At 41.8% G+C, this 16254-nt stretch overlaps 2 protein-coding genes across 2 annotated transcripts in view; one reads left to right on the top strand and one right to left on the bottom strand.

The window, feature by feature from the left end:
• Positions 1-10551, top strand: part of LOC128426477 (proteasome activator complex subunit 4B) — a 35088-nt gene extending 24537 nt beyond the window's left edge. The window contains exons 36-47 of the mRNA XM_053413363.1: positions 1-126; positions 399-551; positions 738-842; positions 1863-1954; positions 2152-2283; positions 2481-2683; positions 4089-4174; positions 4396-4524; positions 6703-6858; positions 7822-7960; positions 8163-8296; positions 10417-10551. Coding sequence (XP_053269338.1) covers positions 1-126; positions 399-551; positions 738-842; positions 1863-1954; positions 2152-2283; positions 2481-2683; positions 4089-4174; positions 4396-4524; positions 6703-6858; positions 7822-7960; positions 8163-8296; positions 10417-10551 — 1590 coding nt within the window. The remainder of the gene's footprint in view (positions 127-398; positions 552-737; positions 843-1862; positions 1955-2151; positions 2284-2480; positions 2684-4088; positions 4175-4395; positions 4525-6702; positions 6859-7821; positions 7961-8162; positions 8297-10416) is intronic.
• A 3300-nt stretch (positions 10552-13851) lies between these two features.
• Positions 13852-15681, bottom strand: chac2 (ChaC, cation transport regulator homolog 2 (E. coli)). The gene is made up of 3 exons (XM_053413871.1): positions 15294-15681; positions 14903-14938; positions 13852-14630 (listed from the first exon to the last, which is right to left on the bottom strand). The coding sequence occupies exons 1-3, from the start codon at positions 15426-15428 to the stop codon at positions 14259-14261; spliced, it is 543 nt and encodes a 180-aa protein (XP_053269846.1). The 5' UTR covers positions 15429-15681; the 3' UTR covers positions 13852-14258.
• Positions 15682-16254: the final 573 nt, after the last annotated feature.

Below are 16254 nucleotides of genomic sequence, written 5' to 3' on the forward strand. Positions count from 1 at the left end.
GGGGAAAAGATCATCTTTGAATATTTCTCAGACCCAGAGTTTATTGACCAGCTTATAGAGTTTCTGTCTCTGGAGGATCGGAAAGGAAAAGACAGCTTCAACCCTCGACGCTTCTGTCTCTTCAAGGTGCAATTTAAGTTCTCGTCCTAAATCGATCCGGCAAACCTTTTACAGAGAAGTGACACAGCACACTCGCAATCAGCCAAGGCTGAGTTGAACTCCGCAGATCTGGAATGTGTGTCATCAGCTGCTGTGATTCATCGTGCTCCGTCAGTCAGCTGACACTTCTCTTGCGTCAAACAAATGGCTGTAATTTATCTTTCTTTGGTTAGGAGAAAAACAAACGGCCTTGGTTTCTCCACACAGAGCGAACTCTCATGCTCACATTTGATTGACAGGGCCTGTTTCGTAACTATGGCGACGTGTTCCTGCCGTTACTATGGCCTCACCTCGAGCAGCTCGCCAGCGACCCCCATGAGAGCTCGCAGCGCTGTGTGTGTGAGATTACTGCAGGTCTAATCAGAGGCAGCAAACTCTGGAGTTTCAGCAAGGTACTGGAGACACACACACACACACACACACACACACACACACATGCACACACACGGCAAATACAAACTGCGGTTTTGATAAGAAAAGTCAATATTAATAAAAACTTTTATTATTGTTCGGTGTCTGTGTGTGTGTGTGTGTGTGTGTGTGCGTGTCTGTCTGTGTGTGTGTGAACACGTGCGCAGGTGGACGGGCTATGGCAGCTTTTGTGCCCTTTGATCAGAACTGCATTAAACAACATCACAGTGGAAACCTACATCGACTGGGGCACCTGCATCGCCACCGCCTGTGTGAGTATATGCTCACATGTGTATTTAACAATTCCACATGCAACATAGCTTTGAGCTCATTGAAGAATCTGGGAATTGATGTGTTTATTTTTCATGTAAAAATCCAGATTAAGAGGATTAAAAATCCATGAAAACAAACATTCAAGGGAAGATAAGATTAAAAAAAACATTATTTGCAGCACAAACACTCTTTGATTTAACTATTTCTTTATTATTTTTTAGCCATGTAGTGGCATCGCTCCAGGGATGGTAATTGTGTCAGTTTGTCCACCACTGAATTATGCCAAACACTTAGGGATTGCCAATGAAATAATCCTCAAGCATTATGATCCATGCTTTATCCTAATGGCTCTGGCAATTTGTTCAATTTGCGTATGATCTAATACCTAATAAGCTTCCCCACCAGCGTCAATCATACTTTGTGTTTAGCGCTCATTAGCACATGTTGGAATGCTAACATGCTAAATTAAGATGAAAACAATGATAAGCTCTACGCCTACTTAACGTCAGCATGTCAATATTGTCACTGTCGGTATGTTGCCAAGCTGGCATTAGCATCTAGCTGAACGTAGCACTGCAGCCAACAAGCATGGCCGTAAACTGAGTGCCTGTCAGGGGCAGATCCAAAAGCAGATCCAGGAGCAGCGGGGTATTGTCATCGAGATCCATGAATTATTCTCTGAGAAAATGGTGGAAAACACCCAATTGCACAATGGTAAAGAAAGTCAAAGTATAACTTATATGATGTGCCCCTTTATCTGGATCGGCACCAAAATTAAATTGGATCTTCCCTGACCCGTACCACATCCTTCAACCAAGTTTTATGGGAATCTGTTCAGTAGTTTTTGTGTGGTAAGGTGAGGTAATTCATTCTGCCATTTTGAACCAGGCATTACTTCTCTGTTTCAGTTGGAAATAAATATACAGGGACTATGTGCACACAGCTCCTCACTGTGCAAATTCATGCTGCCAATGTTTCCAAAAGTAAGCATTTATTTTGTTTTGGCCGTCGTCCAATAGGAGGGCCGGGACCCCAGGAAACTCCACTGGCTGTTTGAGCTGCTGATGGAGAGCCCCCTCAGCGGAGAGGGCGGCTCGTTCCGGGACGCCAGGTACACACGTTCGTGTTTATGTGTGTGTGTCAGCGAGAATGAATAACTGCTGCACATGCACAAGTCTGTGTTTATGTCATCTACAGTATTTCAGAGGTTTCTTATTTCTGGATGCTGTAGTAACCCGAGCTGACGTATGGCGAGCTGAAGTGCCGCAGTAACACAGACCCCCCCCTCTCCCTGTTTCTCTCTGTCAGTTTGTTGTATGTGCTTCAAGGAGGTCTGGCCCAGCAGCAGTGGAGAGTTGCTGAGCTGCTGCACAGGCTGCTGGCTTACCTGGAGCCAAAGCTCACCCAGGTGTACAAGAATGTGAGGGAACGTATCGGCAGGTACCAAATAACCTCAGGGTTACCTCCTCTGGATTACATAATCAAGATGCTCTAATTATCTAGTGTGTACTGTTTGGTCTGTTCAAGCCTCTTTATTTATCTGCGTGTCTTCCTCAACTGCCCCCATCGTGTATCTTTCTTCTTCGTTATTTTGCTCCCCTTCTTTACCCCCTTTCTTCCCCTCTTTCCCTCTCCAGTGTCCTGACCTATATCTTCATGATCGACGTGGCCCTGCCCAACACCCGCTCCACCTCCTCCCCCCACGTGGTGGAGTTTGTCACCCGGGTCCTGGAGCGGCTCAAGCCCATCACGTCGGTGCTGGAGATCCGCAACCACGTCCACGAGGAGAACACCCAGGAGACGGACGAGCGCACCCAGGCTGTCAAGCTGCTTAAGACGGGTCAGAATTTGGACGCAAGCATGTAAAGTGTGTGGAGGGTGAACAGGATGTGTAGGCCGGGGACGGACGGTGACAGAGAAGGAAAATAAAGTTATATCAGGACAGCTTGTTCTCCTCATGAAACCGACAGACACACTGAAGCCAGATGAAACAATTTAAAAGCCGTGATCCCTTATTGATTCCAGCCTTTTATTCTACTTTAAAGGAAGCGAGGCGCGGATCACAGGGAAATTCAAGGGGGTGCTTTCGGGACTCTCTGTCTTAGTTATAGAAAGGAGTCAAATTTAGTGTTTGGAAAGTGTTTTATACAGTTTTTATACAGGTCACATCGTGCAGTGATTTGTAGCAGATATGATCACGACAAATGGTTTGCAAGTAAATTAAAGTTTGAAGTTTGTCAGCAACATTTATTTTATAAATATTCAAATCAAAAGGTCAGTTCTCATTTATACTTAATCAAAGTGCTCCACTCCAGTGGTATTTAGAAAATGCACTTGGTGATTTGTAGGTGTTGTTTCATGTTTGGATCTCATAGTATTGGAAGAATTTGATTTCCGAATTTTAACATCTCTTTAAAAGGTGGTGGAAAAATACATGCTTTTGCAATATGATCTGACCCTTTATTCTTTAAATATTTGAAAAAGAGTAGATTTCTTTAACACAATTCAATAAAATCCTGTTGGAGTCAAATATAAAGTATAATAGAGGTATCCGCTTAAGCTACAGCTCTGAATTTATAATTACAATATGGAGAATTAGTTGTTAGTAACCTGCTGGACCTCAAACAAACAAAACTAAATTTTAACGAATTTAATTTGTTCTTAGCTTGACAAAAATAAATAAAGGATTAATATTTTCCACCCGATTTATGTCACACTCACGGAGGGGGGAGCTTTGAAAATGTCTCCGGGGCTTAAAATTAAATGTATAAAAACTAGAATGACACATATCTCTGCAGAGGAGAAAATCTGTGAAAATGTCAGAAAAAACATCCTATGGCATGAAGAAATTTGTTCTAATTACAACACTGAGCGAGCAGTAGGTGTAGAGAAGTATTTCTCATGACTTCATTGTTTTATTTGTATTCACAAACTATCCTGTGGTGTGATACCTCTTCACCAAGGAGGGGATTTAGATCTCCCTACTCATATTAACATTTGTGCATTGTTGCTCTTTCAGCTTCTGTTATTACTCTAATCTCCTTGATACAGATAAATATCTGGTTATGAAATTATCCAAATCATTAGATGCTAAATCATGATAGATTGTGTTATATCATCAGAGCAGCGCAGAAAGGTCACAGCACCAAGTCTGTTTATATTATTTGGCAGCAATCCCAAATGTCCCCTGTGTGTGTGTGTGTGTTGTGTGTCTATGTGTGTGTGTGCGTGTGCGCCATTTGCAGTGTTGAAATGGTTGATGGCGAGCGCAGGGCGAACTTTCACCACTCCTGTTCAGCTGCAACTGCAGCTCCTGCCCCTGCTCTTCAAGGTAACAACACACACACAGTATTAATACGTACACCAACACGCAGTACACACACACACACACACACACACACACACACACACACACAGGTCCCAGCACAGCATTAATACCCACTCAATCTTACTTGCCCATTAAACTCAATTTCTCTCTTCATTTACTCAAAGTGCGTTGCTGTGTCTTTCCTACCTCTCTCCATCTCTCTCACTGTTTCTCTCTCCCTGCAGATTGCCCCGGTGGAGATTGATGAGAGCTATGATGAGATGAAGCAGGATGCGCGCACGTGTCTCTCTCTCATGTCCCAGGGCCTGCTGTATCCCGAGCACATCCCTCTGGTTCTGGCAGCTCTGGAAGAGGTTATACACACACACACACACACACACACACACACACACACACACACACACACACACACACACACACACACACATACTCTGGCCCACCTGCCTGCTGTCAGTGTTCAGAGCCTAATGGTGCCCAAGGTGTTCGACTAAAAACAACCTGTGCTATTTTAATTCGCTTACTTTGCGATGCTTACAGTATATTTCTGCTGTATGTGAGCGGGAACCCTGTGGAGAAAGCTCTATTCTCTCCACCGCTGTCAGAGTATCTCCACATCGCGGCTACGGCTCCGCATTAGATGGCATCCGGGATGAGAAAGCATTGCCATGTTTACCATTAAAAATAATAGGTTGACATTAGAGGAGATGCTTTATTTCTTCCTGTGAGCTAAATCCTCCATTTCCTCCAGTTGAGTGTTCGCACATGAAAAGTTGCGTTTATGTTGTAATTTAACTCACAGCAAGAAAGCACGCGTTGTTTACCCTTTTTATCTTGTTGGAGGAAGATACTGTGTGTTGCTCTGTATAAAGGAATAAGTTGACATTATGGAAAAGATGCTGGCCCTGTTTCCTTGCTGTGAGGTTAAATAGAAATATCGACAAAAACTCCCATCTGCATGCTGGATGTGAAGCTACTGCTGACGCACAGATAATATAGCTTAGCATGTAGACTGGAAACAGAGGGAAACCGTTAGCCCTTTTTTTACCAAATTGAGTTAATGCATGTTCTACTAATGCCTCTGTCGCCCCCAGTAACTTTCTGACGACTGTTCGTTTAGTCGGCACTGAGCCAAATAGTTTTCCGTGAGAAGCCATCAATCCGCCTCATTAATGTATGCACCGAGCTGCCAGATTAATTTGATGCTTCTGAGAAATCCCGTCTTCTGTGAAGTCATTGCCATCTGTGTGATGGAGCACTAGGGATCTCCGTGCAGCTCGGTTAATACGGCGCTTCGCTCTTTTTTCTTTACGTTTGAGACCATTTTCAACGCACTTAATTAATATCCGTCTACACCTGTGCATGTTCCCCAGACTGTGCACCGTGACGGATCACAGAGGAAGTCGGGGATGAGGTCTGAATCTACATAGCCCCTTCCATCACTGCAGTCTCTTGTCTATTAAATATGCAGCAGCATGCCCCCTAGAGGCATGGCTGCGTAGATGGTACTGTCGGTCAAGTTGTTCCAGACTGAAATATCACAACAGCTAGTGAGAGGTTGTGCAGACATTCGTGGTCCGCAAAGGACGAAGCTTATGATTTGGATTATCACCGACTTTTCCTGTAGCGCCACCAGTTGATGGATGTGTCTGCTGTGACGCAGATGGTCATGATAAATTGTTAAGACTTTGGTGAGCCCCGGCTTTTTCATCTAGAGCCGACATCAAGTCACAGTTTGTCCAAATGCTTTGTTTCGAAGACCAAATATCTGCAAAACAAATGACAATTCCATTAGTCTCAACCATTTAGCACCAATTAGTAAATGAATATCGTAAATGAACTATGGTAGAAAACAATGTAAACATATCTCAGATCAGAATGTTAGCCTTGTACTTGTCAGCATATCATTTCAGCATCTTTACATTAGCATTACATCTGTATATGCTACAGAGCAGGTGGGTGAGGACACTTAGCTTTTTTATGCTAAAGCTGAAGGATTTCAACATTATGATCGGTGAAGATAACCCTGGGAGACAAGGATTAATTTATTCAAAAGTAGATATGGCACTCAGAAGAGTGCATACCTCCGCCAAGACCCCACAGTACCCTCATTGAACCACATTCAATTTCACTTGATCCAGATTTTTATTTGGACGCTCTGTCTCGCCACGATAAAAAAGAGTTAAACAGAAGTGGATCCGCACCTTTAATCTGAGTCTGCACCACAAATTGAACGGGTTCTTTCATGACCCATATTGAATCCAGCTACCGAGTTAAATGATAACAAGTCCAGTCGTACAAACATACGCACATAAAAACATACTCGCAAAGGTAATTTATCTTCTTCTGACAAGGTAATAACTTGTTCTCACAATGTATGAAGCCTGTGTATACAACATAACACCATATGTCCACTATAGATTATTTTGTTTGTGCAGGATACATAAAAACATCTTTTGGGGCTTGGGGGATTCTGTGCAGACCTCAACCCATCTCCGTCCGTCTCTTGATTTCTCTCCCTATTCTCTCTGTAGATGGCCGGCAGCAGGTCGTGGCACGCTCGCTTCTCCGTGCTGACCTACCTCCAGATCATGGTTTTCTACAACTTGTTTACTCTGCTCAGCGCGCCTGCTGAGGTGCTCCGCATCCAAAAGCTGGTGATGCAGCTGTTGCTCGACGAGCAGCTCGAGGTAGAGCACGCACGAGAGGCAGCAAACCCCCCCCCCCCCCCCATACCCCCACTCCCCCTCCGTGAGGTGTAATTGTCACAAGGATTATAAATGGCCACTTATTGTCCTCCAGCCTCTCCTCACTAAATCTTACTCTTTCTCCTCGATTCGGTGTTATTGCAGAAAACGAACCCTCTGCCTCCACTGCTCGGCTCCTAATTTATTTTCCTGTTTTTTTTTGTGCATCTCTCTTCTTCTGTGGTTACAGGAACAGTGCTCAGGCACGGCTTTGTACCTGGTTGTAATTTATCTAAAAATAACATCATGACTAAATATAATCTGCAAAATATAAATTGGCAAAGCATATATTTGACACACTACACTGCGATGTGTAGGTGTGCCTTTAAAGCCCTCTTCCTCCGGCCTCCTCCCATTGATCCGTATGCGACCATTTAAATCAATAAGCACTTTGTTTGAATAGAAATCTCTAAATGACAAAGATTTGATTATTATTTTGTAATATTTTGTAAACTGTGTAAGTGAACAGCTGGCGAATGTCGTTATCTGTGTATCTTTGTCTGTTTTGGTGCGTCAGTCGTCACTCAGAGCTTATTCATAATTTATGCAGAGTGATGCAGGAAGGCAGTGATGTTCTGCAAGTGAATTTTACCTCAGCTCAACCCGGCATCCATCCACCCCTCCTCCTCCCGCGCCTCCTCCGCCTCCGCCTCCTCCTCCTCGTCTGCTCATCTCTGTCCCATGCACCTCACTTCTCCCCCGATCTCCTTGCACTCATCTCTTTTAATAAATTGTGTATGCGTTTCTTGCCCTAAAACTGCCTCGCGCTTTCCACCACATCCTTTATTTGTCAGCTCTGAACTTCACAGATCTCTGAAAATTCAGTCTCTTTCTCCCCTCTGGCTGTCCCTCCCTCACCTCCCCCCTCCCTCACCCCCCCTCCTCCTCCTCTTCCCCTCCCCGTAGGTGAGGGACATGGCAGCCACCACCCTCAGTGGTTTACTGCAGTGCCAGTTCTTCCCTCTGGACCTCAGTCTGCAGACACAGCTCCAGACGCTGAGTCAGACTCGCCTCCCCAAGGCCAGAGGAGAGCTGGCCTCCACAGGTACACACACAGACACACACACAAACGCACAAATGGAGAGTTCAAATTGGCCTAATCATTTCAAGGTTCACAATTCCCCTTGGATAAGAAAGGGTAATAGGGCAAGTATTACTGTGATTGCTTCGCTATTTGATTGTGACAGGCACGTAAATGTGTCTGTGTGTGTGTGTGTGTGTGTGTGCGCGTGTGTGTACGTGCGCAGACTTGGTGCGGCGCCATGCCGGAGTGCTCGGCTTCAGTGCATGCATCCTTTCGAGCCCCTACAACGTCCCAGACTGGATGCCTCAGATTCTGATGGACCTGAGCGACCATCTCAACGACCCGCAGCCTATAGAGGTACACACACACTCATTAGTACACACAGACACACACACACACATCTCGCTCAACACAGTGTGAGCTGGAAGAATATAATTTCATTGTCCAACTGAGGAGAAAATTGTGCCTTTGGCTTTACTTGAGGCATGAAGAAGATATACAATGTAGTCTGTAGTGCAGAGTTTGAATAAACCATCACTGTGGTGGTGGAGCCAATGATGATGATAATTCAGTGCTTCTCCTGCTGCAAAGTGAAAGAGATGATAATAAAAATGAAACACTTGAATTTAGTTATACAAATATATTTGCAAGTAAATGACTTATGCTCCATTACAAAGGCTCCTGCAAACGGTAGTTCTTTAAATACTATATAAAAATGGCAGAATAGTAAATGATAGTCACTAATCTTCTCTGAATCAGTCTGTGTTGTTAAGCCAGAGGCTCCTTGTTCCCTCTCTCGCAGTCTGATTTCATTGATTGGTTTGAAGGCCATAATGTAAAATGAATGTCCTCCATGTTTAAGTCATGATTACCATCCTCAGTTGTGCTGATCATCAGTTTAACTCCCTGTTTCCGTGTCCTCGATGAACCACGCTAACTTTACACTCCAAACTCGTTCGCCTCTAAATAATTCCATTAAATTGTTACATCTGGCATTTTAACATCAATAACTTATTATAAGCTCATTAGTTTTTAATTATTGCTAACAAATGACACCATTGCTTGGGAGTCTGTGCTGCCGTTGGATTCTTCGCTGTGTTTTTTTTACATCACGGGTCTCCAGAGCGGCGAGTGGCGGCGTGTTTGTTTTTCCACTTTAAAACAGGAACCATTTACTTTGGAAGCCATTCTAAGAATAGATAGTGGCTGTTATCAAGAGCTGTTATTTGCTCTTAACTTTTTTCTTTGCTCCTCAAAACAAATGAAGCGATAAAAACCATCAACCTCCTCCTCATTGCAGGAGTTTTACTGCAGAGTTTAATGGAATTGTCCTAATTGTGATAAACAAACAAGTCGCTTGTGAATGTACATTTTCTCTCCAAGATGGAATATTAGATTATTTTCATGAGTAAAAGAGCTTGAATGAATCTCATTTTCTATTTGTGTTGTAGTTTTAACTCTATTCAATAACTTTTCATTCAAGTTAGAACGAAAGACCAAATGCATATCTTATCAAAACCAACATTAATGATAAATATTCATATTAAAAAGAATCCTATGTAGTATCCTGCTCATAAATCTGCAGTTGTTTTATTTAAGTTGAAGGACTTACTTGAGCATTTATGCTGTTTTTAAGGATTGATTCCTGACTCAATAAAAACAATTTGCTGTTCCGGTGGATTGCTCTATAATTTTGAATCATGGAAGTTTTCTAACGTTGTGACAAAAAACAGGAAAAGAAGCAAAATGGATTATTAAATTAGTATTTACTCTGATTTACTCAGTGATAATCACAGATGTTTTGGTAAGTGATTAATTTGTTTTGTTCAGCACAAAGAAAATGTTGTGAAAATCATTGTTTTGTTTTGTTTTTGGATCCATTATCTAGTTAACTAGTGAGTAAAGCTATATGGATTAGTAAATTATATAATCAGATTATTGGATTGTTACTACTGACGCATTCATGAGCAAGTAAGATTTTAATATTTCAGCTTTTTTTCTACTTTAATCGAAAACCAAATATAACAAATAACGATGAAGGTCAGTGCATTTTTTTAATCTTTGCCACGTATTAACCACATTAATAAAAGCTTAAGCTAACTTTTCTCACATCAGGAATTCCTTTGTTTATTTACTATTTTGGTATCACACCTGCAGCAAATAGCACATGAAAACCTTCTTTGTTGCCTTTTTACAACAAATGTAAAAAGGTGTTTAAATGGAAAATAAGTTTATCTTGTTAAGTAATTATTGATGTTAAATGACGTGAATGAAGTATCTAAAGTATCTCAAATTAAACTTGGCGACAGTACATGAGTGACTGTACTTATTTAAATTGCACCACTGTTTCTTTGGTCGTATTGTTGAAACGTCTTCTGCGCTGCCTTCTGGATCTGCCTTTGATGAATTCAGGGTGTCACAGTTACACAGTGAGTCATTACCTCATTCTAAGTGATGATTGTGTTGTCTGCCTCCAGATGACGGTGAAGAAGACGCTGTCGGAGTTCAGGCGCACGCACCACGACAACTGGCAGTTGCATCGGCAGTGCTTCACTGACGATCAGCTGCTGGTGCTCACAGACCTGCTGGTGTCACCCTGTTACTACGCGTGAGGCGGCCAGCTGCCTCGCCGGCTCCTCCACGGACCGACTGACCAGTGCTGTAGCAAAGTAATTACACCTTTCATCACTGTTGGGGACCTGTGCAGTCCTCAGTGCAGCCTGTTAGGATAATGTATGATAATCTAGCAGCGGCTGCCGAGCCCCTGCCGAAGGAACATCACGTGTCACTGTTGGCCTTTAGTAATCCCAGCAGGAAGAAGCAGCCCTGGGTCAAATGGATCCAAACATTGACTTTATTTGGTGTTTATTTTGTCTCACCAAGCAGCTCAACAGCCCCAAAGGTGGCCACTCTACTTTAGCCATAACCACCATCTTTAGGTGTATTTTATTATTGTATGATAACAGCATTTCACTTTACTGTTCCTATTTTTTAAATCATACACTAAAAAGTTTCCATTCTTTTACGAAATACAGGCAAAATAAATACGAAGAAAGTATTTTTTTAATACTATAATGGTGTTAATGCACTTATAACCCAACACATGCAATATGATCCCATTTATGATATAATATAAACTATGTAAATGATATAAATGTATGCAACATATAAAAGCATATATATAACTATAAGTATTTCGATATGTAATGTGCTATGATAACATTATAGCAAAGCAATACAGTAGCTCAACACTGAGAATTTACTGTTGTTTACAGTTGAATAAATGAGCTGCATCATTTGTAAAGTGACGTGTGTTTCATTTGAGAGGAGGAACGAGCTTGTCGTGTCGCGTGTTGGCCGCAGTTCACCGATCAGGTGAAACACCGGCCGGTTATCTGAGTACTTTCATGTCACAAACAGTTTCAGGTTTGTTCTGCACACAGAGAGAGGAAGAGATCAAAAGTTTCTCCGACGTGATCAATTCAGGATTAAACAGATGGAGGTAAGAAGGCAGCGATGAGGTTTACACAGAGGTCATTCGATCCTTTTGCTGTTCTACTGTGGATCTCTGATGACTGACAATATATCCAACAACTCTGATAAGAGCAAATATCTTCTCTAGTGGGAATATTAGCAGATTTTCTTCGTCTTCAATGACAGTAAACTGAATATAGTTTGTTTTCAACTGTTGGATGGAAGAAAATAAACAAGCACCGTGGCCTTGAGATAATTATGAGCATTCTTTACAATTATCTTGCCTTTTATTGACCTCAACATGAATTGAGAAAATGATCAGCCCTGTACTACACTATTAAATCTGACTGACCTATTCCGAATTAGAGTAAAATAAAGCTGTTGACAAAAAAGTCACCATCGTGAGAATTTGGGGCTTTTCTGTAAAACATCAGTCTTTGGATTCTTCTTCTGTTGGTTGGGAGGAAAAAAAAAGGAAAAATGAAAGGATGTCTTCTGTGACTTTAGGAAACGGTGATAAGCAACCGTGATGCTTATCATTGTTCAGCTTCCTCTTTGTCTCAGATGGACGCGATGCGAAGCCTTCTTCTCTTGTCCTGGAGAAGCACACACTCCCTGTGACCTTGTTCTGCACACGCCTTTGTCGCGCGTCATGCACACAATTCATGAACACAGTGCACAGTGTGTGATTGCAGGGATGACAAGAGGCCAATCTTCACCATCACAGCAGCAGCACAACATTTAAAACAAGGACAACTTCTATTGTTGTTGTAAATAATAGACATTCAGCCACGGATTGGCCCAATTCTTTTCATATCAGTTTCTGATAATAATACAAGAGAAAATGGAAATAAAACGAGAAACATAATTATAATGGTTTTGAAGAAAAACACATAATGAAAAGACTATGTAGATTTAATAAGAACAATTAGATTAACAGTGCTTAATACTGCAAACTAACATGCATTGTTTATAATTAAAATAAATTATAAATTATTATTAATAACATTGATCCAAAGTAATACAACCCACTGTGTTGTATTATACATTAGCTCAACACTGAGAATATACTGCTTCATTTGTTAAGTGACCCGTGTTCCATTTGAGAGGATGAACGAGTGTGTCGTGTTGTATGTTCACTGATACCTGTAGAGCCATGTCCACATGACAAACTAGATTACGTTATGCGCACACACACAAAGAGAGAGAGAGCTCAGAAACATTAGTTTTTATCTGTAGTGATGCTCTTTAGTTTTGTGCCAAACATTTCCATAAAGGACAGATGCTGCTACAGACATTAAACACTGCTGAATGTGTGTGTATATTTGTGTTTATGTGTGTGTGTGTGTGTGTGAGAGAGAGAGAGTGAAGGACGGGATCACAGATATACCTGTCACCGTATTTCATTGTGCATGTTGATTTCTCTCTCTGATGCCGTGCTGTTGACTTTGATATGTTCACTGTGCCGAGACGCTGATGTGTTCACTGTGCTGAGACGTGCGCTGGCAGAATGAGAAGTAGCTAATAGCTGATGCTGCAACACCGATGGGTACAGATACTGAGACAAGGTAAGTACAGTCTGGAATAGACAAGGTGCACTTGGGCACTTGACAAAGTGATTAAAGCGCCGACCCCTTCGACTGACTTTTTTTAGTTCCAGTTTTTTTTTTGAAGTGGCCCATCTTTTGGGTGCGGGCTGTCTTACTTTCTGTCTTTTGGGGTTTCTGCTCACCTCTTCCTCATTCATCATCACAATAAACTTACTATAAATACCAGTTATATTTCCACCCGTCAGCCACGTGTCAATTTCGGTGTTTCACGAGTATGTTGGGGACACTTCCCCTGAAGTTTGCCTTTCAAATGAGAAAAATGGAGAGGATCAACAGTAACTGGATTGTCCTGTTCCTGGCAGTTATGCCCTCCAGGCCACAGCTAACATGGCTATGAAGACATTAGCATACAAACTATAAAGTCTTTTATGTTGTCAGCCAAAATGAAACGAGGCAGCGTGCTAACATATCTTTATCAAAGCCATTTGGACTTTTCTTGTTAGATGCTCTTAAAACTACATTTGAGTGACAAACTCCATCATGAAGTGAAATGATCTTCACCCAAAGTACGCAGCAGATTTCTCTCTGTTGTTTTTCTCTTGAGATCTTCCTGGTTTGACTACATGACTCAGTTGGGCAGGAGAAAAAAAACTGCGGTGACAAACATGTGGGAACAAATCAGCTGATGGGGTAGCACCCACAGTCCTGATGAGGCCGATTTGTGTTAAACACACTTTTATGTATTGTTGTTTTTTTCTCACAGTGGCTCTCCCTGATGTTATACACAAAAAATCTAATAATTTAAATGAGGACAAAAATGAGCCTGTTGTGAATCGTGTACGTTTCACGCTTCACATGATTTTGCTTCAAAATGCATAAAACCAGACCGAATTTGAATCTCAGAATATACATCATTTATTCCATTGAAACATTCCTGCTTCGTGCTGTCGAATATTGAACATTGAGCAAACAGACACGTTTACACGAAGCATATTTGTGATCAGTCAACAATAAAATGCTTTGTTCTGACATTTGTCCAACCTTGAAACCACCTTCAACACACACCAATACAATGTTGCCAGCGTAGTGTTTTTAAAGCATGTGACATTTCTTTGCAGTGTGACATTAAAAGGAATAAAAACAATTCTTCATCAACACCGATTTTCTCAACACCACAAACATCCTGGTTGGCCCCATGTGCATCTTAAACCCTGAGATTATTTGCTAAATCTATCCTTAAATAAACAATTGAGCAGGACATAGGTTTTTAATCTAATCTGATTAACCTGTGCGGGTTACTTCCCGTTTTGTATTCTCTCTCTCACTAAGGTTTCCAGAGAAAACAGTTGCTCGTCTGAATCCTCGGGCAGGATTGTTCTCACAGCGTCGGCAAGCTGGAAGAGGTACTCCGAGTTTTGCCCGCTCGGACCGGTGGAGCTGGCGATCTGGTTGGCTATAACCTCCAGAGGGGCGGGGCCGAGGTAGTCCGGATTGTCCTGAGAGCCGATGTAGAGCAGCGTCTGGTTGGGAGGGGGGCTGAGGGGTGGACGGGGGTGAAAGGTCACCGTGATGACCTGGTAACCACCTTTTTCTCGGTAGTCGAGGTAGCGCTTCACTTCTTGCTCTTGGCCCGTCGGCAGCTTGTAGGCGACGCCCCACACACATCCCTGAGGGAGGGGGGGAAGACTTAAACATGAAAATGAAATGATGACATCTGCACTGGGTCGTCCTTTTAGCTTTAGCAACTAACAGCTACACTTGAAATGATTGTGTGTTTCTGATAATCGGTTAATAATTTGACTTTTTGCTAAGGCTGGAAATCTTGGAAAAGCTAGCAAGACATTATTATTAATAGCTACAAGTACGTTAAAAAACATCTGCCTGATTAATGAACAACTGATAATTGAAGCTCTATTACAACAGTACTATTTAAGTTTACCTCAGGGTCGTCCACCAGTGTCACCACCCGGCCAGGCTGTAAAAGACAAACAGGGGTATAGTTAATATTTAAATAAATATGCAAAAGTAACAGAAAATGGAGGAAAACTTTATAAATGTAATTAAATTGACTATGGGGTGACATTGGGGAACAATACAAGATATGAACTGTAATGTATAACATAACGATATAACTCAAATATTAGAATGAATTAATGATTATTCAGTTTTACAGTAAAAGTCAATGTTTCACACTCAACAATCTTTGAGTCATTTATTATGTTATTCATTACTGATCAGTGGCATGTGCCGTTAAATAACTTGAGATCTTTGGTACGTGTTCGATTCCCAAGCTCACAATGTCAACAGTGCAACGAGGTGGGCTCGCTTACCTTCCCCGGTACTCCCCGGTGGTCGCTGCTTCCCTGCCAGAACCGGCGGCTGAAGCCTCTGATGAAGCCGATCTTCTTCTCCTCGTAGGGAAAGTCCACCTTCCAGATCAGGGAGCCGTAACCGAACACCCACATGACGGCAGCTGGAGCTGGAGACGAGCCGGGAGAGGACGGCCGGAGGCGGGGAGGACGGCGGGAGGAGACGTCTTCAGTCCGGAGGTGAGCTCACTTCACACTGCGGGGTCACAGCATCTCCGCGGGCGTGTTGAGCACGGAACCAGAGCAGATCACTGGATGGAGGTGTGACCGCTTCTACATGGTGCTAGCATAATGCTAATGGAGCTAGCACAAGTGTACGACATACAACACTGTCAGACACTTGCACTTCCGCTCCACGAACCTTCAGAATAAACCTTCACTTCCGGACATATAATTAAGTAGTGAGACTGCAGGAAAAAAAGTAAAGCACATTGTATTTGTAGCAACAATAAAATATGAAAACAACGATGATTGTGATATTATGTAAATAATAGTAATATTATAATATCAATGCATTAAAGATAACAGTTAAACATGAGGCCAATATTGATAATAACATAATTGTTATATCACATTTCTTATCCACTGACAGTGAAATAATGATAATGATGATGATTATAATGATGATAGTAACAATAATGATATTAACAATGATAACTCAACAGTAGAATCCTAATAATACCACATACATTACCAAAATACAAATACATTAATAAAAATTATCAATAATAAATAAAATATATTACTAATAATGATATTTAACAACTATAACAACATGTAGTTAGTACAATAACATAACAGTTTAGAAATCCCCTCAAGGCAAACAAACATGTCAGACGAGACAATGGGGTTTACTAAGTAAGATTAAATGACTTAAACTGACACGTTAAAGGGGAAATAGAAAATCCTTATTTTGTGTTTA

The sequence above is a fragment of the Pleuronectes platessa genome, chromosome 21 (genome assembly GCF_947347685.1).
Source record: "Pleuronectes platessa chromosome 21, fPlePla1.1, whole genome shotgun sequence".
Lineage (NCBI taxonomy): Eukaryota > Metazoa > Chordata > Actinopteri > Pleuronectiformes > Pleuronectidae > Pleuronectes > Pleuronectes platessa.